This window comes from Numenius arquata, chromosome 19 (assembly GCF_964106895.1).
Source record: "Numenius arquata chromosome 19, bNumArq3.hap1.1, whole genome shotgun sequence".
Taxonomy (NCBI): Eukaryota; Metazoa; Chordata; class Aves; order Charadriiformes; family Scolopacidae; genus Numenius; species Numenius arquata.
The window spans coordinates 11,595,832-11,611,594 of record NC_133594.1 but is presented as its reverse complement, the minus strand read 5'-3'; the positions used below and the strand labels follow the sequence as shown (position 1 = coordinate 11,611,594).

Genomic DNA, 15,763 nt, shown 5'->3' with positions numbered 1-15,763 from the left:
ACTTGCGTTGCAGGTTTGAGGAATTTTTTATTATTTTTTTTTTATTTGCTAGGGAAGGGTAGAATTAAGCCTCAGGTCTTGTCATTCTGTGTTCTGTGTGCTAAGATCATTTTCCTCGTGTGGCTTGCTCTGGGGGACACGGGAGCGGTTTGGCAGCGCTGGAGGCAGTTTGGCACTCGGTCCCCGGCAGCGCTGGGCACAGTTTGGCACTCGACCCCCGGATTGTGGGGTCACCCCATTTCCTAAGCTCTGCAGAGAAAATCATCAAAGTGAGGGAGATGGCCCAAACATCCCCCACTGAAGAGGCTTTAGTGTTTTTCTTGGAATTGGATTCTGTTCCTTTTGCAAGAAGAGCAAATAGTTTTATTTAGCAGAGCACTAAGCTTTTATTCTTCTGTTAACCAATTTTTGCAGAACAGAAGTGACCAGATTGTGTATGTGCAGTTGTTTAAATTTAGTTTGATTAAATGCATATACCTCACTGCCAAGTAATAGAACCAAGTCAAATTCTACGTAGTTTTCCCTGGTGTACCCCAGCCCTGGCGTCATTTCTCACAGATCATTTTCTCAAGGCTGCACGTTTTCATCCCACGACGTGTTGCTCGTAGCACCCGAGTGGGAGGGAGGAAGGTGCCCATGGATGCCCTGGTCCCAGCGGGTGCGACGGGTGCTGTGGGCGCTGCCCAACGGTGCAAACACCTTCCTGAGCACAAGGGAGCTTCGGCATAAGGGGCAGGTTCAGCGGCTGATGCCGAGAAACCACCTGGTGGAGGAAATAACATCCCCGTTCGTGAGCAGCCTGACGGCTCCATCATTTCCCGTCTCTCTGATGGTTTTTAAATTGAGGGGGAAAAAGCTGTTGTGATAGTGTCACTAAACACTGCAGAACATATTTCCATATAAAAACCCTCCTAGATAGGAAATTCCAGTTAATAATAATTTGGAGAAAAACCTGTAGTAAAACTTGAACATATTAACTATTAAGAATTTAATTTGAGCTCTGGGGGAAATGATCTATCTAGATAGGCATAGGAAAAATGATGAGATTTCAGGCAGGTTTTACAGATGATTTTCTCCTTCTTTTTAAGAATAATTGAGTCATTTTAATGATAAGCCTTGCTTGGCTTCTTTGAATGGACTGCATGTAATTAGTTGTAGCTTTGACTTTGAAATGTTTTGACAGAAAATGTATCATTTAGCTCGTAAATTTTTTCTAGCATCTGCCTTTAATATTTGTTCATTTTCTGCAAGGTGCAACTTTGCCACTTCAGGTCAAATTCCAGATAGAGCTCTGCTTCCTTTGTTACTGCGATTGTTCCCGTCAGGAGGAGGGAGAATAATTACCCGGCACATCTTTGCGGAGCAGCTGGAGCCGGTTCCAGCTGACGGCAGCACCTGCGTGGAGGTGGCTCTGCCGGGGCTGGCGCTGCCAGCCGGGCTGCGCGGTGACGGCCGCGCCGCGGTGCCCAGGCTCCTCCGCGCCACGCGCTGCCCTTCTGCGAGCTTCAGATGGCAAGGATGCGAGCGAACGCAAAGTGTCTGCTTTAGACTAATTAGAGGGATGATTTGTGAAACGCCGGCTATTTATTTAATTAATCACCAGCACAAAGCTATAAAACCCATATTTTAAAAATCCCTGTTAGTTTGCCATGTGGTTAATAGATTGTGGCACATTAAAAAGTGACACGGTGATGTATTAAAAATGTTCCACCTAAGGTTGGCTAATGTCCTCCAGGAACTTGGGCTGTCTGCTTTGTGTGACAGAAGCAGAGGATTAGAGGCTGAGCTGTTCAAGGATTGAATATTTCTGAAAACATTTGTCTTTTGTATAGCATCTGTTCATTAAAACACATCGTGGAGTATTTCTTAATGTACAAATAATGTTTATGCTACAGTTTTAATAAGTTTTTGCTGCATTTTGTTATTACAAAGAATAACTCTGTTCCTCAGCATTAAATTGTAATGTTTATTACTAAGTAAAATATAAATAATTCTAAAGTAGGCAGTTCCTTCTCTTCGCTGGATGGAATCTGAGGACAGTTCTGTGCAATGAGTGCATTCTGGTTGCAGCCCGAGCAGTTGCGTTTGATACGTCTGAGTGTGACTTTATTCCCGGGCAGAGCTGTTGGAAGGGAGCGGGTCAGGGTGCGACACCCGCCATTCGCTCGGGGCCGGGGGGCGCTGGGAGATGAACCCCCCGGGAGAAGGGTCCGTGTGTGCGGGGAGGGCACCAGGGGCGGGATGGGGGACGGACTGGGCTTATTCCTCCTAAAACTGGGAGCTCTGTGAAAGTAAACGAGGCTGGGCTGCGAAGGGGACGGACTCGGGGCTTCTCCCTCTGCTCCAAATAGGGTTTGTCATTAAAAGAAGCAGTAACAAGAAATCATATTCATAGCACTTTAAGTAAAACAGTTTAAAATTTAAAGTGAGTTGTATAAATGAATGCGTGTTAACGTGATTGAAATCTGCTGTTACAAGAATTATACGTCTTGCTCTTTGCTCAGGACTTGCATATTTTTATTAATTGTGGGAGTGAATGCCAAGAAAGAGCAGGCAGTAGTTTGGGTACCTGACTGTGTGGTTCTATATGTAAATCAGAGTTTTGAGGTGCATATAAAAATTTGTTCAGGTGGAAGCGTGGAAGGAAACTGTCCAGCTCTGGAGGTTATGTTTCTCAGCTGTGTGTTGTATAATTAACTGGTACATTAGGAGGGGGGCTAGAATAAAACATGAGCATGTTAATGCAGCCTGGAGCTGATGTTGTAGCGATCATTGCGATGCAGATAACACATTTCTCATAACTGCTGCTGCCTACTGGAGCCTTTGAAACATCTGGACCTTTAATTGAAAAATAGTGTGGTGCTATACAAAGCAGACATGCTAAGTGGAGTCAACAATTTAGAATAAAAAATAATAGTGTGTTATTTACCTTGTAGTTAAATATTCATACTTTGTTATGCTTTGCGTAACAGGAAATTACTGGGTTAAATTTTTATGAATAGTGACAGTGTGAATAAGATAAATTAAGTATTTAACAATGTTAATGGAATTTTACACTGCGATCTGCTAACTCTGCAGCCCAAGCTGGGGTGGCACAAAGGAGAATCCGCTCCTCGGCAGGGAGCAGCTCGGAAGCTTCCCGGGGCAGGGGTGAGGGCTGGCAGCGCCCATCGCTCCCCTCCGCCCGGCGGCAGCACGGCCGGCGTGTTCTAGGAATGGATTAGGAATAACAAAGCAATCGTATGGCTGTAGGAATGGAAAATACCAACGCTGCCTTAACCACCTGATGGACTAAATGTGGTTCCCGTTTTTTACCGTAGGAGGGTGGCGTGTGGCATGGCATGTGTGGCGTGGCGTGTGTGGCATGGTGTGTGGCGTGGCATGTGTGGCGCGTGGCGTGTGGCGCGTGGTGTGCTGCTCTGGGGAGTCCCGGGTAGAAATGCCCTGGATCTTCACGCGGGCGCCGAGAGCATCACGTCTGAGTGTCGGTGTCACGTGCCGCTGAACAGGCGTTTCCCCCAGATCCGTTACAGAAGGGTGCAAATAAAAAGAACAGACTGTTATAAACGTTTAATCGCGGGACGGCGTGGGTGCCGCTCTCCCCACGCGCGCTCTGGGGGTGGCAGCTCCGCTGTCCCTGCTGGGCACCCTGTCCTGCCTCCTGCCCCGCTGCCGGCCTGTCCCCGCGGAGCCCTGTGCCGGCAGTGCCGCTGTACTGCGCTGCAGCGGGAGGGCTTCTGCCACGGGCTCAGCGAGAGCTTTTCAGGTACTTGACCATCTAACCTTAAAAAAAATTAAAAAAAAAAAATATTTTTTTTTTTTTTATTGAGATGACCCTTCATTTTCTGCTCAGCCCCTCAAAAGCTGTTCTGCTTGTGAGTGAACGTGACTGGCTTCTATTCCCACTTACTTTGGATGAAGAAATAATTGCGCTTTTTTTTTTTTTTTTTTTTTAAGTCAAGAGCTTAGAAAACAATGCTTTTCAATGGTTGTCCTTCGTGTTGCCATAAACATCTGTGCTCTAATCTGTTAGAACTTTTGTTTGTGTTGTAAAAGCTGAGTTAATAGATTTCAATTTTTTCCCCTTCGTGTATTTTCTATATGTTGTTTAAATACCTGTGTGAGTAAGTTATGTTCCGGAGGCGATTGCTGGATCACAGAGTGTATTAAATACCCTGTCACCCAAAACAAAACCATTTCCCTGAGTTTAGAAGTGTGAAGACATTTTACATTTGGAAAAGGGTAAGCATTTGTTTCCATTTTGTGTAACGTTGAGCATTGTTTGCTGGGAGGTGAGTCAATGACTTAAATTAATTATAATTACTGAAGAGACATATACTGATTGAGCAAATAAAGTAGTAAGCTCATTCGTGCCAAGGCCATCTAATTAAATGCTAACTTTGGATAAGCTAGATGTGCATGAAAGATTAATTTTAAGAGGTTTTTATGACTCCCACTAAATAATGATTCAGTAAAATCTTTGCATTATATCATTAGAACATCTAATCTTAAAGTGATATAACATTTAGTCACAGAACTATTGTACAGGAAGATGCAGTACATTATTATTGTTGAAAATTAATCACTTTTTCTCAGAAATGTTTATGGACTTTGTTTTAATTTTCTGCTGTGGTGTGTGGTGAAGCAGATGAGGGGAGAGCAGGATCCAGCGCACAGGTTTCTCTGGGTGACTGTTCGTTAGCTCCCCGCTCGCAGGTACCTCAGAGCTCAGCTTGGGAGAGAGCTGTCCTGGGGAGGGACAGACGCTACCCAACCCCCCGGATCCTGGAGAAGAATATTAGTGGCCCCGCAATGTATTCGAGATATACATCATCTGGTATTGGAGGGAGGTATATATTTTCCCATGGACTTTGATTAAAAGTTGATTTTAAATCTCAGAACAACTTCTTGTGTTGAAAGAATTTATAGAGTATAAATATGTATTTTTTTCTGTTTTAATTTAATGTAGTGTGTTTATATTTAAAGCATATTTTATTACAGAACATTATTTAATGATACAGATATTTCTAAAATTATATGTAGCCAATGAAGATCATTCTACGTGCAGTTTTCCTGTCATAGTTGTAGTAACCAGTATTTCTGTAACTAAACACCACGGCTCACAGATACAATCCTAGAAAGTTCCTGAAAATTCATCATTTGAGTTGCCTCTCATGTCCTTCACTCCTTCTCTTGTGCCCAGAGGTACCAGCAACAGGTGTGTTGGTGCTGGTGGTGCTACCGGTGTTCCTGTCATTAGCCCGACTACGGGGATATATCACCAAATAGCACGGCACTGGTCTGTGGCTGTCTGCAGTTCAGATGACACAAGGAGCCTGGATTCTCAGGAGCTGCTCTGAAACACCAAGTTCTTCTTTCAGAAGAAATTATAAAAAATAGAAAGCAGAAAGTTTGTGAATTCAGCAGATTGTACTTTTCAGCAATGTCAAATAATAGACATAATTCTGGGCAGCTCTTGCACAGCAGCAGAGAGGAGTCGCTGTGATGTGCCAAAGAGCTATGACGTGCCAACCACCGAGAATCCTGATGGCAGTGAGAGAGAAAACAGAAATATAAAGAAATTAAGTGATTTGTTTGTGTGCACACCACATTCGCAATAACTTAGGAAAAAGCATCCCTGTTTTTTTGCCCTGCCGGCCCGAGTGCAGTGCACAGGGCCACGTCTGCTCCAGTGAACTGCAGGTGATGAAACATCATCTTTGCTTTGAGTGAGATGAAAATGAAATAGCAAACAAATTTTCGTAAGCTCAGACTGTAGGAGAGCACTAGGTAGCCTTAAGGGAAGCCATTAGTAGAAATTCTAAGAACATTTTCTGTCATTTATTGTATGTTTTCTGTGTATCCAGTTACTCCTCACTTCCTTAAAGAATTGGTGGAATATAACATTTCTAACAATAAAAGCTTAATGGAATCAGATTTGTGATTTCCTAGAAAATTAACGAGATATTTTGTCAATTTTATTCCAGACTTCATTTGTCAGAATATACAGTGTCCAGTGACAAGCTAAAAGAATTTTTTGACGAATTAACTATGCCACAGGTGACAGATCAGGAAAATGTTAATTTAACAGCCCCTTTATGCTTCCCAGATTTATTGGAGGCTATTAAGGAAACTCCAAATGGTAAGGCCCCTGGCCCTGAATAGATTTTCCATTGAATTTTATACAGAAACTATTAATAAAGTTTGATGCTGCCTTTTTGAATATAGGTAATTGTGCTTTATCTTCTGGGCCTCCTCAGCACCGATAGTTGGAACACAATTTTTAGTTGGGAGAAAAAAGTAATTGTGTTTCCGGTAGTGTCTCTAACCTGGTTCTGAGCGGTTCCTGCTGAGGAAGTGACTACAGGCGCCGCGTAAAGCCCCCGTTATCGCTGGTTACACCCCGCGTGGCTGTGGCTGGGTCTGTGACTCCTGGCCACTGAGACTAGTAAGTGGCTGCCTTTTACTCGGTCCCACCACCTCCGGATCCCTCCCTGATGAGCTTGGCACGGGTGAGTAACTGAGCTCTGGGGGAAACTCCCACACAGTTCATGTTTTGCAGGACCAGACTCAGGATATGGATTCGTTCCGTCCTGCTCAGGCACCTGAGGCTTCAGATCTCTGGTGCTGGTTCAGAACTGATGTAGTCAGTTTGTGATAGAGAGAGCGGGGGTTCCTCCAGCCCCCTTGACTTGGTGATTGATCCCTCTAAGCCTCAACCCACGCGTTTTCGGGCCACACTGGTGTTTCCTGCCCAAGGCAGCACTGAATGTTCTCGTTATTCCCAGAAAGTCGAATCGGCTTCCAGATCTCGGGTTTCAGCCTCTCTGGTACCTCACGGCAGTCAGTTTTACAGCACTTCTAATTAGTGAAAATATTTCACTCACTTTTTTGGAGACCTCGAGTGTAATAGGGATGCTTTTGAGCCGGTTCCCAGAGCTGCTGCTGCTGGTGTTGCTCCGCATGCTCGGAGAGCAGCCGGAACACTCACACGCGTGTGCGAAACACCCTGGTGCGTGTGGAGGGTTTGTGAGCAGGAGAACGAGGATATCGGTAACGGAGGGAGTTTGGACAAGCAAGATGATAAAAGCAGACTGGGGGAGGCAGAGGAGAGTTACAGATGGGGAAGAACAGAGAAGAAAATGTTATTTAAAAACCAACCCCAAGCAACAGGACGGTGTAGGGCGAAGGAGAGGGAAGCGCTGGGAAAGGCGGTACAAGGAAAGTTGCCATCTTCCGTGTGATAATTGCGAGCTCAGGGTCCCTGGGATGTGTTTATTTTATAAATACATGTGTTTATTGGATTATGAGCTTATAAAACAGTCCGTACTTGTAGTAGTGGCTAATGGAATAATCTGGTCTTTTTGGTGATTAGTCACAGTTCTTGGCGCGTTTGTCCGTTCTCTGGGTTTACGCCGTCTGTATCCGTCGTAACCTTGGCGGCGACTCTCACAGCTGGCTGTCAATTTTTCTTGGATTTTCCATTATCAGGACTAAGCGTTAGTTATGATTCTGCCATCCTTGGATTTAAATATGTAACTGACTTAGCATGCCAAGGAGTCACATTAATTTCCTTGATAACTGCTATTTACTCATGCAAATGCAAATGCAGTTGAAAGAAGAGCTCCCCGGTCCCGGCTGGTGGCCCCGGCTGTGGCCTCGGTGCGGGTGATGCTCCAGCCCCGTGCGTGGCCCTGCGGCCCCAGCTGGCGTTTGCCCCTGGGCAAGGACAGGGATGGACTTCGGGACTGGCCATTCATTACCTGACACCGGCTTAATTCCCCTTAACAATAAGTCCTGTAAGTAGAAAAGCAAGAGGAGAAAGCAGGAAGGGAAGCAGGAAGGGAAGACCCTTATCTCTCCAGCAGCTGTGGTCGCGCTGTGTCGATGCTCCCGTGGAGGGGTGCGGTGGTGGGTTGGGTGGGATCCCGGGGGTCCCAGACACACCAGCTCACTGCCTCGTCCAAGGGCTTGTTAAGGCTTCTCCGAACGAGGTGATGGAATGTCCCATGTTCTGTTACAAATACAACATTTCCTTGTCGAGGGGTAAGAACAATTTCTTCTTACCTTAAAAACATGGGAAGAGGAGGTATCTGCACTATAACGATGCTTTCTTAAAAAACAATTTCATTATATTTGGATGGATTTTAATAATACTTATAGCTGTGCTGGTATGAATAACTTTAATCTTTAAATTCCTATTATTTCTCTAATTTATAATCACACGGAAGGATCAAATGGTTTTTAACAATATATTGAAATTAGCACATGGCGTTTAACTCCCTGTTTTATACTCCCATCACAGATTTATAGTATTGAATCCTTTTATTCTGTTACTTGGAATTCCAAGTGATTAATTCAAATAATACTTCCTTTTCTTAAGGCCCACATACATACAGAGGTAGATGGAGATATGTAGTTACACCAGGGGTGCTTTTGAAGAGGGGATCAGGATGTACAATCTTTTGTGTAAAAGATTATTGGTGTAAAAATACAGTCCTACCCGCAGTAGATTAAACATTTTTTTCATGTAATGCAAACTTTATAGATCTTTATGTCGCTATGTATTTTACGTTTTATTTAATTGTTAATCTCCACAGTGCCAAATAGATTTTTTTAATACAGTAAGTTCCAATAAAAACCAATATCAGTTAATCCTCCTTGGTTGTCTTCAAATAGTTCAAAATAGTTTAGCGGCTCAGCTGTATGTGACTTTGTTCTTCTCTTGGCAAAGCAAGGCCAAGCCTAAGGTTTGTTTTTTAAGTGTCATCGTAACCTTCACATTGGATCGAGATCCATTTTTGCCCCAGTTCTCTGCTCAGGCTGTGTCCGGTGTAGGTCTCAGAGGTTTCTGTGTGCAGAGCCCTGCCGGCTGTGCAGGGCTCGTCCTGCCCATCCTTTTGGTGGGAACGTGCAGCCAGGCTCGTCTCTCCGCTGCCGGTTCCCAGCGATTATCCTTCTGCCTACGCCGCCCGTCCCCCTCCTGCACCCCCTTGTGCTCCTGAGGGAGGTGGGCTTTGCACGTGGTGGGAAAGGGCTGCAGAAGACAGCAGAAGTGCGGAGTCAAGGGCAATGCTTGTATTAAACGCTGATGGGAAAACGGGTTTGCATTTTTAGGTAGGTTTGTCGCTTCTCTCTTCCCCCTCTTCCCACCCTTTTGATATTTTTTTTTTTTTTTTTGGATCCTGCAAGAACAGGGGATCTTGCAGTGAAGCTCAGACTTATGGAAATCTGTGAAATTGTTGCCAAATATTTCATATCATTTTTACAGATACATGAAACAGCAGTAAAAGAATTGGAACTTAAACGTTGAAGCTTCTTCCAATTTGAAGTCGTAGCAGCGTATTTTAATCTTTCTACTGAGAAGAATTCCATCCGTACCAGACCGCGTATCAGCTCTGTCGTACTTTTTCTTTTATACATTCTAATGAAATATACTTTCTCGACAGGGTCATGTTGGTACAACGGCAACCAAAAAAATTGATGTCTACCTCCCACTGCACACAAGCCAAGACAAACTGCAGCCCATGACCGTGGTGACGATAGCAAATGCCAAGGTGCATGACCTGATTGGACTCATATGCTGGCAATATACAAGTGAGGGACGGGAACCAAAACTGAAGTAATGTTCTTTCTTTACTACCTCTTGATCTCTAATTTTCTCCTCTGCAGCCTTTTTTTTTTTTTGCATAATGAAATGGATTTCCATGTCAATGTTTTTATAGATAAATGTTAGAGAAACCACCTGCACATTTATCAGTATTTCCTTTTGAGCAGAACACGTGCGTCTGTAGCCATTTCTCTTTCAATTAAACTCCCGGGTACTGCGTAACGATAAGCATATGAAACCACGGGTCTGTAAATGAATCATAATTTCAAAATGCTCTATGTAAAAATAATATAAATCCTCTCTCTTTTAGTGTCACAGAGACATTTTTTATTTTATGTCCCATCTATTTTTTGGTGGTGTTCTTAATGGCTACGATCACAAGGATGTCAAAGGAAATGCAGAGCTCGTCTGTAACTCCCTCTCGTCTTTGTTCTGCGAGAAGGTGCCGGGCTCTGAGCCCTCGCTGTGCCCGGTGCCGCTTCCTCCTGGGGAGAGGCAGGGAGAGGAGCCGCCGTGCTGGGTCCTGCTGGTGTTCTCCAGAACCCATGGAATAGGTGATAGGATAGTGAGCGTGCCCCAAAACTGGTCAGAATTCTGTCAGGGAACTCCAGCATTACCACTTAGTTGCTTTCTGCTGGCATTTTGCTGAGGTAATGACTTTAATTCATTATGCACGTGTTAAAATATTTCTGTTTTTCTAAGAATCGACAGTTATAGGGGCTAAAGGTGCTTTTCTTTCCAGTTTATCCTCCTGGAGATAGCATTAAAATAAAAATATGCAAATAAGGATCCCAAAAACGAAATAAATACCAGTTTTCTTCAAAATTGGGAATAAAATTGCGTTCTGTAATTCAAAAACCTCTGCCATGCAGTATTTTATAATTTCTACAAGACACTGACCTCAGTCCCGTTGGCTCTTTGCTGTAAAGAGCAGCATCTGCGTTGTCCTCAGAAATTTCAGTTTTAGTTAATCAATCAATAGATTTTTTTAGTATCTTTGGTAATCATTGCTGATGTCTCCATTGGGAAATAGCTCTGCCCTAAGATTCTGGGGCTAAATAAGGGCCTGGATTTGCTCTGGTGGAGAGCTTGTGTGGTTTGGTAAGAGCCGTTACTTTATCACGGCAGGAGACACAGGGTGTGTAAAACAGGTACTTCAGAGCCACTCCTATGAGCAGCTTTGGGGTTAAAACACTTCTGTAAAATACTTCAGCTTTTGCTGGGTCATGGAACGTAAAATAAGAACTTACATTAGTTTATTATGGAGTTATTATAACAGATACAAGCGCGTGACTTTCCTGGTGCAAAGGTCAACACTTGGGTTTGGTTTTCTATAGGAGCCAGTTTTCACTTTGCTGTTCCTGGAATATTTGGTGCGTGGGGATTTTTTTGTACTGAATTTTACAGTTTTCTCTTTCAGCATTTTTCAGAAACGTTTGAGGACTCAGTGGTTTTCTCTGCTGTTGGACCCCAGTTGTGGGGGCCAGGGAGGTGCTGGGGGGGCCTGACCTGCCCGGCTTCAGATCAGTTATTTCTGTTCAGTAGCTACAGGAGAACCCAGAAAAGCAGCCCCTCCTGAAAATGGTTTTGTGGATATTGTTGCCTTGGATGCAGGGTTTCCCTTAGCTCTTCTCAAACAGATGAGAAGTTTCAGAGGTTAAGTATTTCAGTTTGATTTGTCATTTTTTTACACTGCAGAAGAAATACAAAATTATTTGCAGATGGTGCCATTTCATCTGCTGTTATTAATTTCTGTTCATTATATCGTCAGTTCAAAAAAGTGTCCGTTGTGTATGATTAGTTTATTTTTTAACGAGTAAGATACCACTAGTGTCGGTCTTCGGACACGTGTATATTTTTCAGGAGCCCGGCACTCCTCAGATGGAGCAATGCCCGTGAGTGGAGGTGTTCCAGGAAACATCATTGCCCACGGCAAAAGTCAGCAGTGGGGGGAAATGAATGTCACTGTCTGCCTTGAAGGATAAGATGTTATGGTGTGTCAGAGAGTGCTCACGACCAAGGAGGCTGTCTAATGTAATCAGATCTCAGGGCAGAAATACTGAAATAAATAATGGAGGCGAGAGTTCCCAAGGAGAGTCCAACAGCAGCAGTTGAGAATCTGGGTACAGATGCTCAGAGGAAGGGGCAGAGCCTCAAGGTTACAAGAAGTTTGTTTTCTTGTGTAGTTCGCAGTTATTTCTCAACTCTCCTCATCCTTTTTTTTAGCGCTGCTGACTGCCTGTCCTGTAGCAGGGATTCATTTAACTGTAGACTAATTCCCATCATTTCCAGATAAGGACAGAAGGTCTTCTTGTGCCGGTCGCACATTCTACATTTGCTATTTGTTCCTGCTTTAGTCATTTAGAGTATAAAAAGAAAAGATCGGGATCGTTGTGACACTGCACAAAATCCATACAGAGAATGCTTCAGGTCGGCTACACAGGGCACGCAGAGTGACAAACACACCTGCGAGTAACACAACTGGAGAACAATGAGGAGGTTGTAGACCTTGTAATTAAAAGAAACAACCCCTCTGCCTTTAGGAAAAGAGTATATGACTGCCTAATTCTTTTTCCTAAAAGGCAGATGTAAGAGTGTGAAATGAGTGAGTACTAGCTGACAGCTTTGAGAACGTTTTGTATTCAGTTAGGCTGTTTTTTTTTTATTGTGACTGTATTATATTTGTCTCTATTCAGTGCCGTGATATGAGGAACCAGTGACAGTGTTAGCGTCCCTGTTCCTGGCCTCTTACGTATGAACTTTGGTCATAACCACAGTAATGATGCTGTAATCATTTGCTGTAGTCATTCCGTCTGCAAAAAAGAAAATCCCTTTCTAGGAATAAATTACTAGTGAGATGTAAAATTCAAATAAACTTCCATTTTTCGAGGTTAAGAATGCTATTACCTCTGTCAGTTCTTGTACTTAACATCCAGTCCATAGCACACTCGGATTCTCAAGACTTCCCACCTTGCGATTTGAAGCCTAAAGTTCAGGGCTTTGATCTCCTCCTGGTGGAGCTTCAAAACGCAGAACAGTTTTACCCATTGGGCTTGTTTTTTCAACAATTTGTGACAATCTCTGTTAACGTTCAGGAACCCACTCCACGTTTGAAGACATTTGTAACCCCTTTAATTTCTGGGATTTATCCCACATTGTGTATTGGCAGTATGATGGGTGGGAGATAAATTGTCGTCACCACCCCCTTTTTTTGGCACTGGGGATGCTTTGAGGCCGCAGTGGATGTGCTCTGTCACCACGTGTCTGTATGTTCCTCTGGCTTTAGTGAGAATTATGCAAACGCACCAAGTACCAACGGGAAATGTTGACTTTATTTATAGGGAGCTTTAAGTGCGCAGCAGGAGGAAGTAGATGAATTCCACCAAGGGAGTAGTTAGCAGATGAGCAGAGCTGCGGAAGGTGGGCGCTGGGCGGCTCTTCAGGCTGGGAGGTCTCTTGGCGTGGGGTGACTTCTGAGTCGCGCTGAAGATGGGCAGGCAGAGCTTGGTGTCTACGTTCACAGAAATCTGAATAGAATAAGAGAAGGACCCAAAAATCGTGCCAGGCGTTTCTCATGCCATGAGCAGGATCAGCCCTGTCTGTGTTATTCACGGCCTCTTTGTTCAGCTTGTTCCCAAACCGCCCGCAGCCCCCGGGAGCGTTCTCTGCCGGCGCCGCCTGCACCAGTTTCCCCAAAAGTTTCCCAAGTGCCCTTGGAGAAGTTAAAAATTAATTCTGCAGCAACGTTCCAGTTCTTCATAGAAGTCCAGAGACCCATGAAAGTTTCTTCAATAGTATTGCAGAATTTTCGAAATTCACAGTGACAAACCTTGCTGAATTACCTGTTTGTTAGCGCATTTACAGCTTTCATTAATAGTAATGCATCATTATTACCTGCTTTATATAATAAATGTCTTAGTTGTGACAAGGTGTGTATAGATCACCTGGACTAAGCACTCTCAATAAAGCACAGTTGCAACCAAAGGTTTGTGAATTAATTGAGAAAATTGCAAATCAGGTAGTCAGCGAAATAATTCATTGTCACATCCAATCAATAAACTTTGTAAATCAACTCATTTAATTCAAAAAATGATCTATATAGATCAAGCGACCAATTAAACAATTAGCATACACTTTGCAATTAATTAATTTAAGCATCAATTATGCAATTAAAACTCCAAATTTAAACTGCAGAGTTTAGCAACACGCTGCCACGTGAACACGCGGGCTGTACTTCATGGCTGGGGAAAATGCCTGAACCGTGGCACATTTGCAGCAAGAAGGAATACTTATTTTTAGCTCAATAATTTAAATATTAGCATTAGAAATATATTTTAATATTAGGAAAATATGATTAATACTCTGGTGTATGTATATATATATGTAGTTATTTCCCTATAGGCTTTTGTTTATAGACTTTGTTTATAGACTTTCTGTTTATAGACTGGTGTATTTTAGTCACCGTCAGTTTTCTTGCCGGTCCGTGAAGGATGACGCAAGACTCACTGCTTTACTCTGAGGTTTTGGGATTTTTTTCTGTTACCACCTGGTTACGGTAGCCAGATACGTTGGGACCTTGTTGGGCTGTATCTATATACGTGCCATCAGTGGCTTTCGAGTGCGTTACTCCCGTAACAGGGGTGGCTGCTGATGGGTTCCTGCTGAACCGCGGGGGTTGTCCGCTCCCTCCTGAATGAACCTGGTTCGTCTCTGTTTCAGCGACAACGTCAACGCCTACTGCCTCCACATTGCGGAGGATGACGGGGAGGTTGACACGGATTTCCCACCCCTGGATTCCAACGAGCCCATCCACAAGTTTGGCTTCAGCACCCTGGCGCTGGTTGAGAAGTACTCGTCCCCCGGCCTGGCTGCCAAGCAGTCCCTCTTCGTTCGCATGTGAGTATGGTGCTCCCCGTCCCCGCCGCCGGGAACAGCCCTCTCCCTGCCACCTCTTTCCTCCTCTCTTTTCTTCATCTGAGTCTAGGGAGATGTGGGGGCGCGGGTACCGGCTCTCTGCTCCGGGGGCTGTCACGAGGCAGGGAAAGGTCGGTGCTGGTGGCAGCACCTGGGGTGACCCATCGGTGTGTGTCCAACACCGCGGAGAAGAAACCAGCCCTTCTGCATGGGATTAGTGGGGGACGTTGAGCCGTTGCACTCCCGCTAGTAAATATTTGGACTTTACACAAAATTTGAGCTCATAATCCTTGCTTTGCTCCAGCCATGCTGCTTATTTATGAAAAATATGTTCTGAATAATAGACAAAATAATAGCTCCAGAGAGTTAAAATTATGAAGTCAGTCCCGTGAGATACCCAGAGCCCTTTTCAACAGGTATTAAGAACTGATCTTGCTATTGACTTTTTAATTATTTTGGAAAAAATTACTGATTTTTAGCAGAAAAAAAAAAGTGTACTCATGGTGTTTGGGTATTCCACATATGAGAGACTTCAAAATCTTCTTTCAAAACTTGATAGACAAAGTAGTAAGTTTGCATTTTAAGACAGGTTAGTGGACTGAAGAGCAAGTAATTTTAAACAGAAATAATGGCAGAGTGCATTAATAAGAGTGCAGTGATTGAGGAGAGAAATGAGCAGTAAATGGCTCCCCAGTTTGGGTGGTGTGTCCAGTCCCATGCCAAGTCCAGAAGAGTTTTGAGGGAGACGGTCCCATCACCAACAACACTTGGACCTGTCTGGTTCGTAGCTCAAGGAGAATGCTCTGTAACATTATCAGTGAATTAGGGCTTTAGTGATATTTACTGTGCTTGATCACTTTTATTTTTCTTTATTTGTGAGTGAGGAATCTTTTAAACCATCCGAAGGCCTTAATTACTATAACAAAATACTGGTAGCATAAACCAGTTCTTACTTGGGAGAAATATTTATTGTTTGGATCTCTTGAAATGAAAATGCTAGTAGGGTTTTTCTGGCTGTTGGACATTTTTTTAATTTATAAGGGGCTGCTTGCATTTCATAACCATACAGCTGCTTCTGCTTTTGAATAATCAGACATTTAAAAAAAAATTCTGAGCTATTTAATTACATTTTTATACTCTTTATTGTGGACTGTGTTTCTTAGAGACGTTCTAAAGCATCCTACTGAAAGAAATTCTCAGAAATCCCAGGTGTATTTCCCAAAGACCCATTCACTTCAT

The 15,763-nt window shown here is 43.6% G+C and overlaps 1 protein-coding gene across 4 annotated transcripts in view; it reads left to right on the top strand.

Moving 5' to 3' along the window:
• Positions 1 to 15,763, top strand: part of MAPKAP1 (MAPK associated protein 1) — an 88,042-nt gene that overhangs the window by 22,331 nt on the left and 49,948 nt on the right. For all 4 annotated transcript variants that reach the window (XM_074161218.1, XM_074161219.1, XM_074161217.1 and 1 more), the window contains 2 exons: positions 9,450 to 9,622; positions 14,330 to 14,506. In XM_074161218.1, coding sequence (XP_074017319.1) covers positions 9,450 to 9,622; positions 14,330 to 14,506 — 350 coding nt within the window. The remainder of the gene's footprint in view (positions 1 to 9,449; positions 9,623 to 14,329; positions 14,507 to 15,763) is intronic.